This window comes from Danio aesculapii, chromosome 12, assembly GCF_903798145.1.
Source record: "Danio aesculapii chromosome 12, fDanAes4.1, whole genome shotgun sequence".
NCBI classification, from domain to species: Eukaryota; Metazoa; Chordata; class Actinopteri; order Cypriniformes; family Danionidae; genus Danio; species Danio aesculapii.
The window spans coordinates 34,923,444-34,940,495 of NC_079446.1; the positions used below are offsets into that span (position 1 = coordinate 34,923,444).

The 17,052-nt window shown below is 33.2% G+C and overlaps 1 protein-coding gene across 1 annotated transcript in view; it reads left to right on the forward strand.

Annotated features, from left to right (window-relative positions):
* Positions 1-17,052, forward strand: part of fasn (fatty acid synthase) — a 58,610-nt gene continuing 41,558 nt past the window's right edge. The window contains exons 1-5 of the mRNA XM_056470098.1: positions 1-221; positions 10,835-10,984; positions 11,233-11,385; positions 12,759-12,932; positions 15,132-15,332. Of these exons, the coding sequence (XP_056326073.1) occupies positions 10,858-10,984; positions 11,233-11,385; positions 12,759-12,932; positions 15,132-15,332 (655 nt within the window). The 5' untranslated portion in view covers positions 1-221; positions 10,835-10,857. The remainder of the gene's footprint in view (positions 222-10,834; positions 10,985-11,232; positions 11,386-12,758; positions 12,933-15,131; positions 15,333-17,052) is intronic.

Sequence of the window (17,052 nt, forward strand, 5' to 3'; positions counted from 1 at the left end):
GCCCATGTGGCGTGGCCAGCGAGGATGTCAGACATTTAAATGAAACACACAGGGACTCAGGAGGGCGAGAGTAATTTTTAGGGCTTGGCCAAAGTGGGAATCACGAAACTCTCCGTTCTGTAACGTTACCGGGAGCCGACCGAGATTTAGAGGAATACAGAAGTCGACTCTGCCTTGAAGCATCTGCGTAAAATATTGCGTTAAACTATACCCGCGTTCAGGTAAGAGAACGTGTTTTATTAATCTTCTCAATTCTGGTTCTGTAGTTCAAGCAGATTGATGATTGATAGTTAAAGACATTAAAGTGTATGTTAAACGAGTTTTTCTTGTAGCACGCGGAACGAAAATTACCTCAGATTAAATGACTCGTTCTTTTGAATCGAGTCTTTTCAGTGAATCACGAAACAGCCGCACACATACCGGCTCACTGAATAAAGAGTCAAGAGAGCATTTAGATTCAATCGTTAAATGTGAATTGTTTCTACATGTTTAATTGCTTATTTGTTTCATTTAAAATACCAATTAACTTCTCTAAAATCTTTGATTGTATTGGGTTTATTGTATTATGTCTGAAAAAAATTTCTTCCAAATTTGAAATTAATTTATAGCTTTATATATATATATATATATATATATATATATATATATATATATATATATATATATATAGCTTTATATACAAAACATAAATATTTAATTTGTTTTGATTGAAAAGGTTTCTTTTTGATAAGAAACTGAACAAGTTTTGAAAACAATTTCTTTTATTTTATGCTACCATAAACTATGCTTTTAAAACGTAGGATATTTACATGCATTTAAAAATGTAAAATAATGTAGTTAGCATCATGTAAAATGATGAGGGATGTTGGGGCTGCGTGGTGACGTGATTACGTCACGACGTAAAAGACCAGCAGAATCGCGGTTTGGACCTGTTCACTCTACAGAGTCGATTCTTGTAAAGTAGTTGAACTCAACGTTCCTAATATCATTATAAAATTGCTGCACATACGTGTTAAAATATGAAACCAGCACATTCTTAACGAAAAGTGAGTGCATGTTTAGCTGTAGGCTGCAAATGATGACATGTCGAGCTGTTTCTAAGTGATTACGCCACAACTCTACTTTGCCGGAGAGAAACAACGTTATGCCATTAATAGTATGATTTTCTATACAAAGAAAACAAAATGTATAAACATTAGACCAGACATATGTAATGCGTTGAGATGTGGAAAAGTATGATGTCGGTGTTTGGTCATTGTAAAGCCACTGCGGAATTTGTCACTGAAAGCTTTTTGACAAGGTTTGGCTTTAAACCAATGTGACACTGAGGACGCCAGAGATGCTTTTAAGACGGTAGAGTCTGCATTTAATTTGATTGACTTTCTCTAGCTTCTCTGATAGTTAACTTTTTTTATTCTTTATATATCTCTGAAAAATTCTGAAATATTTAATTTCTAAATTTTCCTCAAAACCAAATTAGTCAGACAGCGTTGCATGTGTTATGTATATAATTACAAACTTGGTATGCTGGACTGTTATTCTGTTCTGTATAGTAACATTGACTTCTGATGCTGTGGGGAAAATATTATGAAACCACTTAAAATCAGTTTCAATCTCAGTTCCACTGGATTTGCAATTAATTGTTATGAGAGTGACAATCTGACAAAGCAATATCTATCTTTTTATCTTCAGAATAGTTTAGAAATGAGTATTTCTTTGAAACACCTCCTGATTCAACGTTAGTTTTCATCTTTTTGGAAGAAATGTTAGACTTTTATAAAATAGTTAATTTTTATGGAACAAATGTGAAAACTCAGATTTAAAACGATTTGCTATTAAATGAGAATGTTACAAATGTATATTTTTAAATTCTTTATATTAACTTATCAGTGACAATTCTTCCAAATGTAGTGTAAAGTCATCTGAAGCATTTTCTGCTTAAAATAACAAAAAAGTTTAAATTGATAAAAAAAATTAATAATAATTTTAGACAAACCAATACATATCTTTTATCTTCAGAATAGGCATGGGCCAGTATAAGTTTCTGATGGTATGGTAACCTTGGATAAAAACATCATAGTTTCACGGTATCATGGTATTGAGATTACTGCTCTAAAATAAGTTCTTTCTAAATGTCTGGGTAAAAAACGAACACTTTTTTTTTTTTCCTTTGAACACAATATCATTTATTTCAAGAAACATTTAAAGTATTTTGGAGCAGTAAACATGTCGGGCTAAATAATTAAAATGAATCATTGACTTCTGCTGTCTTCATTAGTTTCAAAAACACAGATTTCTTTACAATTTAAAACTGCATCTTTGGAGATCTTTTCTGCTGAAGATACTGTTGTCCTAAAAAACAAAAACAAAAAAAAAAATCGTACATATACCAGAATAATGGTATATCAGAAAATTGTTTTTCAGTTTTAAAACCTTGACTTTTCCAAACCATGTTATACCTTGAAAACATTATCGTCCCATGCCTAATCTTCAGAATAGTTAAGAAATAAGTATTTATTTGAAATACGGCCTGATTGAACATCAGTTTTCATCTTTTTTTGGAATAAATGTTGTCAGACTTTAAAACTTGAAAATGTAAAACTCCAATTTAAAATGCATTTGCAATTAATTGTTATGAAAATGGTAAAAATGTATGTATTTTTTAAATTGTTGGTGGCATGTCTTCTAAATGTAATGTAACATGTTATCTGTAACATTTTTTGCTTAAAATAACAAAAAAAAAAGTTAAAATTAATGTTGATAAAAATGTTTATAATAATTTTTAAACAATGCAATACTTACCTTCAGAATAGTTAATAAATGAGCATTTCTTTGAAATACTGCCTGATTCCTAATCAAAACAACTCAAAACATCAGATTTCATCTTATTTGGAAGAAATGTTGTCAGATTTTAATGGAATAAAACTCAAATTTAAAACTGGATTTGCAATTAATTGTTATGAGAATGGCAAAAAGTATATATTTTTAAACTCTTTAAATTGTTGGTTACATTTATTCCAAATCTAATTTAACGTGTCATTTTAGCATGTTTCTGCTTAGAATAACACAAAGTTTAAATTAATGTTGATAAAAATGTTTAGAATAATTTTTAGACAAAACAAGACCTATCTTTTATCTTTAGAATAGGTAATAAATGAGTATTTCTTTTAAATACTGCCTGATTTCCAATCAAAACAAATAAGAACATCAGATTTTATCTTTATTTGGAAGAAATGTTGTCAGACTTTAATGGAATAAAACATATTTTAAAACTCCAATTTAAAACTGCATTTGCTATTAATTGTTCTTAGAATGGTAAAAATGTATAAATTATGAAAAAATTTAATTGTTGGTAATATTTATTCCAAATGTAATGTAACCTGTCAAACATTTAGCATGTTTTTGCTTAAAATAACTAAATAAAATGTTAATTCAGTGTTTATTAGGCATGGACCGGTATAAGATTCTGACGGTATGATAACTTAGGATAAAAATATCACGGTTTCAAGGTATCACTGTATTGTGATTACTGCTCGAACATAAGTTCTTTTAAAAAAAGATTTTTAAAAAATTCCACCATTAAACAAAATACATTTTTATTTTAGGAAACATTTCTAATATTTTGGAGCAATAACATGTCAGGCAAAATAATTCAAATGAATCATTGACTTTGCTGTCTTCATTAGAAACACTAATATCATTACAACACATTGGAAAAAAACGCATTAAAAACGTATAACATAGGAACGAACAGAAAATTCTAGCGGTTTTAAAACCTTGACTTTTCCAAACAGCTGTAAACCTTGAAACCAGTTATCATCCCATGCCTACTTTTTTGAAATACTGCCTGCTTTCCAATCAAAACAAATAAAAACATCTGTTTTCATCTTAAATGTTGACAAAACATTTATTTTTTTCCACACAAACAATACCTATCATTTATCTTCAGAATAGTTAGGAAATTACCACAGTGCACAGCATAATTTAGTATTTTAGAAATATAATACAATTAAATTCAAGCAAAATATTGCAAAAAAAAAAAAAAACTAAAACCTACAAATTTTCAATAAAATGTAAAAAAAATTTTTTTGCTTCTCTTGATTTTTATTTTCTCTTTTTAAAATTATATAATTAGTAAATATTTAATATGTTTAATAATATTTCTCTATAACATATAAATTTGGGTGTACTAGTTTATGGACCGTTATCGTAAATTATTTTGTTAGATTAGCTCCAGATTTGGCTTCAGTACTGACTAATCTAATGTATATACACACATATAATTTTGTATAGCTTCCTATTAAAAATATGAATTTGAAAGCTAGATCTGTGAAGGGTTATATGCTGAGCACTGTATTTCTTTTAAATACGACCTAATTTCCAATCAAACAAAACAAGTTTTTGGAAGAAATCATAAATTGTAAGAATAAAACTAATTCTATAAAAACTGTTACAGGTTAAAATAAATTAGCTTTATCTTTGCCCAAATATATATTATGCTAATTAATAGTGAAAATTTATTTCACCTTTTTATTTATTTTTTATTTATTTATTTACATTTTATATACCATCTTTGACCCATAAAAACAATATTTCCCAGTTTCTCAACTTTAGCAAATCTGCTGCATTTAGTTAGCACTGTACATCACATGGTTGAAGCGCTGCGTGAGTGTGGCTGATGTTTTAAGAACTTTAAGACTGTAATACTGTCATCAGATAATGACACACACACTGCACCACGGGAGGCGGTTAATCGGAGCTGTAGCGAGGCGAGTGGTCAGTCAGTTACATCAGTAAACTCAACGGCTGCTTCGGATCTGGGTCAGGTACATTACAATCCCTTTGGAAATCCCTTTATTTTCTCAATCTGCTATCTGACGAGCATGACGTTGTTGTATTGTGGTTAATTATTATTATGCTATTATGAGTAATTTACTATAGTAGAGCTAGCGTAATCTCAACCGGAATAGTGTAGCATGGCTATTTTAAGTGCTGGATTATCTGTAGCATCGTTATGTTGTGTTTAGTTTATTTGCTGCTTTTTAGATGGTCTATATTTTACTATCATGTTACAGTATATATATATATATATATATATATATATATATATATACATACATACATACATACATACATACATACATACATACATACATACATACATACATACATACATATATATATATATATATATATATATATATATATATATATATATATATATATATATATATATATATATATATATATATATATATATATATATACATATATATATACATATATATTATAACATATATCATGTTACAGTATATATATACATATATATGACTCACACACAAGCTGTTACATGTGAGCACCTGCCTAACAAAGACTTATGTTTGAAAGCAACAAAGAGCAGTTATTACTTTGTCCAGACTTGCGTTACTGCATTTGATGTTTTTAAGTATTCTGTTTTTCTGAATATACCTTTCATAATTACTAAAAAAAGTATGTATAGTGACTGAAAGCTTTTAAAAATGTTTTTTAATTAAGTAAAGCTTATTTTAAGCAATGTATCTCGCTTTATATTCATTCATTTATTTATTTATTTAACCAGTAGAGTCACATTGAGAAACAAAATGTCTTCTACAAGGGAATCTTGGACAAGACAGGCAGCATATTACAGAAAAATACATATCACAACATATAGAGCCCTATCATACACGCGGTGCAGTAATGCGCAAGACGTGTTTGGTGTGATTTGTTGCTATTTTCAGTCTAACGCAGCCCTAATTTTCCCATTTTGCGCCACGATGTTTTAAATAGCAAATCAAATTGTGTCGCTTTGTGGATTCATAGGTGTTCCAGTCTATAAAGAAGGTGTGCTAAGGCGCATTGTTGGCGCGTTGCTGTTTTGAGGATCTACAATAGACTGCTCAATAGTCTAAAGTCCAGTGCAGAGCACGTTAGTTGTGTGCCTTAAACGCCTCTAGGGTTTTTTTCTAGCTGTGGCGGCAGATGCTGGTGGACCTTTTACACTGATCTACCAACTACCTGTGGCGTTATTTAATTGACAAATGTGGTGAGCACAGTATTACAAGTCGAGATCGCATTCATGTAATACGAGCATGTGAATCATTGTGCTCGAGCGCCGATTTCATCTGTTCATGCACAAAACTTCTTGCGTGACCTCAAATAAATGCTGCTCAAGTGCAGATTTTCTTGTGCGCTCTCAAATAAACGCTGAAGTGCGGATGAGTGCGTTTATGTAATGAGTATGTCTCCACCATTTATTAGATTTGCAAGGAATATTTGTGAATGTCTCGAATAAACCTACAGAACAGCATTATTGCGTCCAGAAGTAAAGCTAAACGGTTATAAACTCCAGCAAGATAATTGTATGCAGAGCCATAGACCTTTATCTATAAGTAAAGTATAATTATGGAAACTGTGTTCATTATAACTGAAAGCTACGTCGTGTTTGCTGGCCTCACGCATTACGCACCTGTCAGTCAGTCGGCACGTCACCTTAAAGGCTTGTTTTAATAAAAACAAGCTTAGATTTGTCTGGTTTTGGACCATATGGGGCATAGGATGTATGTTTGGATAGCCTATAACTCCAAAGTTTTTTGACCTCACTTCATTATTATTGTTCATTTATTCGTTTGCTGAAAATTAGAACTGAATTTAGAAATAGTTTTGAAACAAATCTTTGAGCTTAATAAATGAAATTAGTTATGTAGGTTAATGGATGTCTTCAGTGGAGTTTTGTACAACACCGTTTCCTTATCTACGAAAGTTTTTCCACTTAGTCCACCATGTAAATAGCTTATGCACCATGGTGCGACACAACTGACTCTTAAAGGGAATGGGAGATGAGAGATAAGATAAGCACAACCCTGTTAGACCATGCGCCACGGCTCAAACTGTATTTTTCCATTCTTAAAATAGCAAAAGTGGATTCGGACACGCCCTTAATGCTTTTGCGACATGTGCTTCAGACTTTGCACCTAGATCATTGAAATAGAGCAACAGACCATAATCAGTTATTAAAATGTGCACTGTTCCAAATAGACAGACTTTAAAATATTTTTAAATATAGGTACCGATAGTACAGATTTCATTTGTAGTATATCTTGAAGCTCATTCCAATGCAGTTCGACCTAACTTTGTATAAAAAATGGCTTCTTCAGTAAGAGTATATCTGTTGATCTGGTATTATAAGTATTTAAACGAGAAACGAATAACATTTGAGGTGAATCGCTTCAACACAAGTCTGCTAAATGTGCCAAAGCATGAATTGTCATGAGATTGTGTTGGTTTGTTAAATAAAATAATAATCTAACCTAAATAAAATGAAAGTGAAATATTCAGAGTCTCCGAGAAGTCCATATTGAACTTTTTTCACTATTAATGACAAATTTGAAAAAGCAGGAAATGCCTTTGTAATGTACTTATCACAGCACTGAATACGTTCCCAGATTACCTCGGAGGAACAAACTCTGTTGGAAGTATGAGAGATCTCAGGAACTCGTGGAGATGGAGATGTCTGCATATTTATGCCAATCTGTCTGATAAAATTGCTTAAAATACCTTAATGTTTTAGAAAAGGTAGTTAAAGTTTGCATAACCAATGATTGATCTTATCCACCCATAAGTAAATATGCAGCCTATATTTTGATTACCTGACCAGCGCATTAACGGCAGCACCTGCTGAGAAAACTGAGAAATGATGTGCTCCTATTGCACAGTGTGACCCTCGTGACTGAACTCGTCATGAAGAACGAGAAAAAAATGAAACATGCTAGACTTTCTGCTATGGTGTTGTGAGATGTCGCAGGCATGATATCGGTTGTTGTGAACTGTCACGTTACACAACAAGAAATGATTGAATCTTGTGTCATGACACTCATTTGTCGTTTACGTATCTCCACGACACCCTACGTCAAGGAAATCATGCTGAAATCGTGACAAATTCGTGTTATCTGACCGAGGCTTAACATGACGTTTTCTCAGTGACTGTAACTAGGTCCATTTAGTCATTTTATATAAATTAAAGTGACGTGTACGTGCTCTTGAACCAATGACAAATCATAAGGCACTATGACAAACAATATCCAATTTATTTAAAACATTCAGAGGTGCATGCATATGAAGTTTATCTCCATAATCCAATACTTATAAAAATGTACTCTCAACTAAACGTTTTCAAGCTGAGAAGCAGAAACATTTTTATTAAACGACGAGAAATAGACCGAAATAAAACAAGCTTTGCAAAAAAAAAAGAAAAAAAAAACAATGCATTTATTTTATTATTATTATTGTAGATATTATTATTATTTTTATTTTATTTTTATTTTCAGTTTTTCCAATGTGGAAATAAATATAAAAAGCTGCTCGCAAATCTCAGTAAAGGCCTCAGCTATGATTGTCCAAATAAAACAATAAAAGGAAAGTTAATTGATTTATGATAGATAATTTCTGCTAAATTACTTGGCCCTGATGTCTTTTACAACTCCTGTAGGCTGTGTGTAATCTAATTTGTGATAAACTTCGCTAACAAACAAATCACATTTTCCTTTATTTATTTTTTTATAATTGTTTAAAAAGTATGCTAATTTCTACAGATAGTTTGTAATGCTGAATGAGTGGAAAATATTTTTGCCTATATATACAATATCTATTAAATATTTAGGAACATTTATTGATAGTAAGCTGCTAGAAATGTGGAAAGTATTTTTAAAAGAGCAATGCAGAGACTCGATCTTATTAGGAGGTTACAACATATTGGTGATTGATATTCTGGAGATGGTATAAAAGAATTGGGTTGAAAGTGTTGTGTTTTAGCGTAGTTGCATGGTGTGGAGTGTTGCCAATTAAGGAAAAGCAAAAACTGTATCGAGTAGTAAACATTGACAGTGCAATTGTAGGTAAATCACAAAGACAACTAAATGAAATGTATTAAATGAGGATTAAACAGAAAGCCATGTCATTATTGAAGCTTGTTCCCATGCCTTAAATATAAAATTTCAATTTTTGCCATTAAAGAGACGTTTTAGGCAACCTCAAGTAAAGAAAAATGTGTCAGATGTGCCAGAAATACTGGGTTTTAAGTATGAATAGGGTTTAATTGAGTTTTTAATGTAATGATATTGAATGTAATTGGGTGGCCTGCTTTCTGTGATAACGCTGATGTGGTTGTGTGGTGAAGCCAAAGATAAATTTACACTTGTGGACAATAAGGAAAGTAAATAAACATTTTATTCTCCGAAAACACTTTACTTGCATTTAATAGTCGTCTATACATATAAAATCACATTGTAAAATTTACTTTCAAGTTAATATAATATAATTTGAATATATCAGACCACATGGCATACAGTAAGATGAGGCAATTTCTCTTCTGGCATATTTTGATGGCATTTCTGTGGTCCATCTAGTTAAAATGAGCTTTCCTTTGTGTTAGGAGGAAAGTAGAACAGAGGGACACTTTGTACTTGTCGCTGCTTTTTGATTGCATTGAATGAGCAGGAATCCCATCCATTCTGTCGCTTTGAGTGCTCTGACCCTGAAACCAGAACAAAAGTGTCCAGCTTTGCAGGCCACGCCTCCCCAAGCTCACTGTCCTGCCTTACATTTACACTTGCAGCAACTCTGTGACCCCAACGCACATTTACATTAATTACACTCTTGTGTGTGCATAGTTTTTAAAGTAAATGGAGTAAAAAAAATTGTTAATATTTATGAATTAAAATAATTAATATTTATCCCAATTACTTTTTTTAAACAAAATAAAATTGTATTGCAAGCTTTCTAAAATCTTAGGTTTAAAATTGTATGCATTTCTAGCACAATAATCTTTTTTTGTACATATTACAGTCAAAAGGTTTTACAGAGAGGATTTTAACACTGTATAAACGTGTCCCTTTATAAAAATATTATTGCTGGGCAAAAATTAATTTAGACATATATATGTATATATATATGTATATATGTATGTATGTATGTATGTATATATATATGTATGTATGTATATGTATATATGTATGTGTGTGTGTGTACTCTGTTTATTTATGATGTATATATAAATACATGCAGACATGCATGCATATATTTGACCAAATGTTTAGATATAAAATAAGTATATGATACAAATTAAATATAAATTAAATATCTTTGTAACAAAGTTGTTTAGTTTCTCTTTATGTGTGTGTATCACATGTAGATAATATATATATAATACAAACATGTATATTATGTCAAAACAAACTTTTGTTTTTAATGCAATTAATCTTTGCTCAGCTCTAATAAATATGAAAAAAAAAACTTGGGTGTATGTAAGGGGAGATTAAGGCTCAGTGCAGGAGACAGAACTCCTTTTGAGAAAGCAGCCTTTAAGAATATGCGTTTCATTAGAAATCTATTGACAAAATTAATAAAGTGTGAGAAAGTTACATTTTAGATGTTTTCCTTGTATTTTAGATGTTTTCCCCATTCTATTTTAAAAAAGGCACTTTAGGAAAAGTCAGAATTGACAAGTACATGAAAAACAGTTTTTTGCTGCAGTATCTCGCATTAATAATGCCAATGTAGATCAAGCTCATTGAATTGCTACTTTTTTTATTATTATTTTGGGGGTTTTCACCTTTAATGGATGGGACAACAGAGTATTGACAGGAAAGCATGGGGAGGAGAGAAAGGGAAGGATCGGCATAGGACAACACGGCGGGAATCGAACTTGGGTCGCCGTGAGCACTGGAGTGCATGTGTCTGCACTAACCACTACACGATTGGCGCCAACAAATTGCTACTTTATTTTGACTGACAACATTTTTATTTATTTTTTCTCTAGAATCAAGAAATACTCATTTAGACATGGAAGATATCGTTATAGCTGGAATTTCAGGTCGCCTTCCTGAGTCGAACAATTTGGAAGAGTTTTGGCAGAATCTTTTCAATGGAGTGGACATGGTCACAGAAGACGACAGGCGGTGGAAACCAGGTATGGCTGACTGAATTAACATGATTTTGATTGCAAATGCTGCTCCTGAGATCCCCCTGCCTGGCTGCCATTCTGTGCTTTTCTTGTCTGTCTGGCTTTTTGGGTCTTATGAAGGGCCCGTCTCTCTTCTCTCTGTTGGCACCAAGCTAATACTCTCATTCATGTGCTAAAGCACAAGCAAGTTTAGGCTGTTGAGTAGAGAGCTCTTTTGATTCTTTTTTTCCCCTTCTTCTTTTTTAAAATTCTAGGTCTGTATGGCCTTCCCAGAAGAAATGGAAAACTAAAAGAAATCGACAGATTTGACGCAGCATTCTTTGGCGTGCATCCCAAACAGGCCCACACCATGGATCCACAGCTCAGGCTTATGCTAGAGATATCGTACGAGGCCATCGTCGATGGAGGTCAGTATCAGATGCCCTGTTTCATTTCAGGTGTTTTGTAGTAGGTTATGGTGCAAAATACAATAGTTAAAATAATCTGCTGAAAGGAAGAAAAAAATATCTAGATATACTATACCTCATGTTTTTCCACTCTTATCTTATTTTTTGTAAACTACATTTAAAGGTTTAGTCAGTAAAGCATCTTTCTTAATAAAATGTATTTATATTCAAAGCTATTTATATTTGTATACGGTGCTGAAAATATGCAGAATTGTTTCCCAAAAATATTTAACAATGGAAGATGAAGATAAGATATCAGGATCTTAGAATGATTTCTGAATGATTACCCTGTGAAAAATGATTAGTTACTTAAAGCGAGTATACTAATTGCCTTAAAAGCAACAAGTTGACTTTACTTAAAATCAATGTAGGTGAACCCATTGTAACTTGGCTTAAAATGTGACTCAACTTATTTTTTATAAAAATGCCAACTTTACTCAACTAATCACTTTTTACAGTGTGTCACCCTAAAGAACTCAACCGCTGCTTAAAAGTTAACTTTGCATCCATAAATCAGGGTGTCCGTAGGGTCTTAAAATGTCTTAAATCTTAAAATAAAAGGCCTTAAAAGGTCTTAAATTTACTAAAATATTGTGCTGTAGGTCTTAAATCTTTTTTTAAACAGGTCCTAATTTTCATTTGTTCATGTATTGCTTCCCAATCTGGCCATTACCACTAATTTAAAAAGGTAATTTTAACTCTATTTACCATAATAGTTTATTATTTTCCTTACAATAACATTTATTTAAAAGTGCTCCATGTATTTACTGCTAAGGACACCGACGTGGACACCTTCTTGTGAATAGATTTAGTTTATTATGGCTTTTAAAACATTTGTTCTTTTTTTTTTATTTTATTTTATTTTAAAGAACGTTTATGTTGGAAAAAAGTAAATTGATACAAGTAGGGCTTGCTTGTTTTTACACAATATCTGAAATATTAAATTTTTTTATTAAATTATTATTGTATTATTAAATGTATTAAAAATAGTTTTCTTTATTGGGCAAATAAAAATCTTTTTCATCTGGGCCATTTAAAAAATTCCCTTTTATGAGTCTAAAATTTCATTCGTAATGGTCTTTAAAATGTCTTTAAAAAACACTGATAAATACAATTTATTTATTTTCTTTTTCTACACAATTCTGTATTTTAATCAAATAAATGTATCTTTGGCAAGGGTAAGAAACTTCAGTATATGGTATATTAATACAGACTATTTTCCCTAAATAAAAGTATAAATAATTTCTTGGCTCTACGCGACCAAAGTAATGGAACACTTGCATCTATAAATGTATAAAACCATTGTACAAACCCATTGTAATTCTTGATTTTAGGCATAAACCCAGTGTCCATGCGTGGCAGCAAAACTGGCGTCTACATTGGAGTGAGCGGTTCAGAGGCAGGAGAGGCCTTCAGTAAAGACCCAGAGGAGCTGCTGGGATACAGCATGACAGGATGCCAGCGAGCCATGTTTGCCAACCGCTTGTCTTACTTCTTTGATTTCAATGGTATGCAAACATTACAAGTTAATTCCTCACTCCGTGCTTTCTATGAGAGAATTATGTTGTCAGAAAGTTTTGAAGACCGTGTCATCATCGGTCTGTCAGTATGGTGTGATGTGTCGTGTGAGGTGATTTAAATAAGTGACTCATAACACAATCACGTCTTTCACTGGTGTAACTTGACTCATACTCTCATGTAAAACTGAGGCAACCAGTTGACATGGATTACTTGCATATTCTTCCACAATGTGATTCAATATATCAGCCATTAACCCTTGTGTGGTGTTGGGGATATTTTCATCCACTCTGGTGTGAATTTTTTTATTTTTTATCTTTTTTTTGAGTCTTAATTTGGCCACAACTTTCTGTGTTTCTGCAAATAGAATGATTTTTGATGACACATGTGTTTTTTGACATATTTTGGGAAAATGCTTTGGGTAAATTGAAAAAAAAAATTCAACAATACACTCTGGGCAATTTGACTACCCTTTCATTATGCTAGTGGCTAGTTTTGCCCTATTGGCTTTTATAATGACATTTTATTTGAAAGCCATGACGACATGTAATCATGCATTCTTGATTGTTCCTGGTTTTCACTGTTGGGAAGAGGTACAATTTTTAATTTTTACTGTTAATCATAAGTTGCAGTGTCAAAAAGCTTAGTTTCTGCCTTCTATATGCAGTATACAATAAGTGACAAAAGTCTTGTCATCGATCCCAGTTGTAAGAGCAACAAATATTAACTTGACTTCTAGTTGATAATTTGAAAAAAGTGGCAGAAGGTAGATCTGTAATCACGTAATCATCTGTTGATCTGAATCCCAATCATCACAAATACTGCAGAAGACCTATTGGAACTCGCATGGACCCAAGATTCTCACAGAAATCAGTCAAGTTTGATGAAGGAAAAATCATGGTTTGGGATTACATTCAGCATGGGGGCATGCGAAAGATCTGCAGAGTCAATAGCGACATCAACAGCCTGAGGTATCTCAAGACATTTGTGCTGCCAAACCACAGGAGAGGGCAAATTCTCCAGCAGGATAGCTCCTTCTCATACTTCAGCCTCCACATCAAAGTTCCTAAAAGCAAAGGAGGTCAAGGTGCTCCAGGATTGGCCAGCCCAGTCACCAAACATGAACATAATTTTTTATTTATTTCGTTTATTTTTTTTTTTAGGGGTTTTCACCTTTAGTGACAGGACAGTGGAGTTTAACAGACAGTATAGTGTGGGGAGCATAGGGAGGGGAAGGATCGGCAAAGGACCTCGAGCCGGGAATCAAACTCGGGTCACCGCAAGCACCTGGGTGCTATATGTCAACGCAATAACCACTAGGCTATTGGCGCCGACAAACATGAACATTATTGAGCATGTCTGGTGTAAGATGGAGGAGGCATTGAAGATTAATCCAAAGAATCCTGATGAACTCTGGGAGTCCTGCAGAGATGCTTTCTTTGCCATTCCAGATGACTTTATTAATAAGTTAGTTGAGTCAATGCAGAGATCTATAGATGCAGTTGTCCAAACTCATGGGAGTCAAACACAGTATTAATTCTTTTTCCACTGCACCATGACTTTATATTCTATTCTGTACATTATTTCTGTTAAGTGACAAGACTTTTGTCTGAACGAAGACAGACCTTGCTGTCCTAATTAAATAATTAAAAATCAAGGCATGATTATATTTTTGGTAAAATATGCATATAAGCTTTCATATAAGCCACTTCTGATACCAAATGATCAACTAGAAGTCAAGTTACAAGACTACAAGGCAAGACTTTTGTCAGGTAGTGTAATGTGTGTGAAAGAGAGACCTTTGCGCACTTATCTTGTTATGTCAGAGAAAATCAAAATAAGCAGCTAAAAATAGTAAGTGTATTTATGTACACTCACTATAATCTGCTTTTTACTTAATAGAACTCTATATAAAAGCCAGAACCTTTTTTTTGCATGGGTCTATCTGAAGGGTTAATGCTGCCAACTGATCAGCAGTTAAAATTACACCTCTTACCTCTTTCCAACAGGAAAAACCAGCAACAATCAAGAATGCATGATAACATGCTGTCATGGCTTCACAATCAAAATATCTCATTATAACAGAAGTCAATGGGGCAAAAACAGCCACCAACATAACAAAAGGGAAGTCAATTTGAGCAGTACACACAAGGGTTAACTGTTGTGTTTGATGTATTGTGAACATTCAGGTCCCAGCACAGCCATTGACACAGCGTGTTCCTCTAGTCTGCTGGCTCTGGAAAACGCCTTCAATGCTATTCGCCATGGCCAATGTGATGCTGCACTCGTTGGAGGAGTGAACCTGCTGCTCAAGCCCAACACCTCAGTGCAGTTCATGAAACTGGGCATGCTCAGTCCTGAAGGAACCTGCAAGTCATTTGATGCCTCAGGTGAGATTGCGTGCACCACTGTCACGTCTGCTGCTTTTCACAGGAAGGTATAAAAGGAATCTGGTCTACAAACATGGGTCACCGCATAACTGATTATTTGGCCTTTTAGGAAGAAGACCCTTAAACTCTTTTTACTTGAGTTCCCTTTGGAGTTTAAATCAATCGTGAAACATTTCTGAAGATGTTCAACTATTAATGCATTAGAGTTTGTAAAAAGTAATGGGAAAAATCACAATAATTGCTTGAAAATTCTCTAGATTTAGTAGGTATAGGTTTTAAGGGGAAATGAAGCACTCAGTCAAGTTTACATTATTTTGTACATTGATTTCCACTTTAATGGAAATATATATAACAAACTCAATTAATGTAACCATTTGAAAGAAAACGGCATGTTTTACTAAAGATTTTAGACTTAGGGCGCCGCCATCTTGGAATGTCACTGTGTCTGACGTCACAGGGTTGGTTTTGTTTCCTTAGCTGAACAGACACAGTGGAAGTAATGGACTGAACACGGAGACTGCAAAGCCCAATTTAAACCAATGCATGAAGTTGTGAGAGTGGAGTGGATATTTTTATTCAATTTTTCTTTTTTTCCCCCTTTTCATTACTGATCATTTGATGCAGTTTGGTTCACTCTCTTTATTACGCTGCCTGACTGCCTGTCAGGGTTTCAATCATGGTAGTAACGGACAGAACACAGAGACTGGACAGTCTAATTTAATCCAATGCATGAAGTTGTGGTCGTGCATCGTAGAGCTGGTAAATACAACAAATACAAGCATTTAAGTTGTATATTTCTTTTGATAATACCTTTTATTTGTTGTGCTTTGGTCTACTCTCTCGCGCTGCCTGACGAGGGGACTTACATTCAGACTAGTGCAATGATTAAAATGATACATGACTTCAAGCTTTACTAAGTCACATCTTTGTGGATCATGCCAACACATATTCTCTTTTCATGTTGATCAACTCAATCTCTCAACATGTATAAAGGATGTTAAAACCTGCCATGTGAAAAAAACGCACTGATCTTAGTTTGTTTTGAACACAAAAAGAGGCGAGCAGCTGTAGTAGTGAAAAGTGAAAGTACCCACCCCATTACGTCAACAACCTTGATGAGTCCTTGGTTGAAACCCATACAGGCAGTCAGGTAGCATAGTAGAGAAAGTGGACCAAAGCGCATCAAATGATCGGTAATTTGTATTTGAACCAGCTCCATGCCCACAACTTCACGCATTGTGTTAAATTAGGCTGTCCAGTCCCCATGTTCAGTCTATTACTTCCACTGTATATGTTCAGCTAAGGGAACGGAGCCAACCCTGTGACGTCAGACACGGCGACATTTCAAGATGGCGGCGACCTAGGTCTAAAATCTATAGTAAAAAATGCAGTTTTCTTCTAAATGGTTACATTAATCGAGTTTGTGATATATATTTCCATTAAAGTGGAAATCAATGTACAAAATAATGTAAACTTGACTGAGTGCTTCATTTCCCCTTTTAAGTAGCATGTAAAAACAAAAAATGTTTTATCAAGGTTTGATTGTTTTAAATTAAAATATTGTAATTTTAAAGCATTCTTGCAGAAAATTGCAATAAATTACAGAAAAAAATCAGGATCATTCCACTAAATACTGATTTCATAACTCTTCTGAAGTTAAAATATAGCTCATTTGTTGCCTGAAAATGAATAAAAGCATATCTGAAACCTAGTGTTTTGT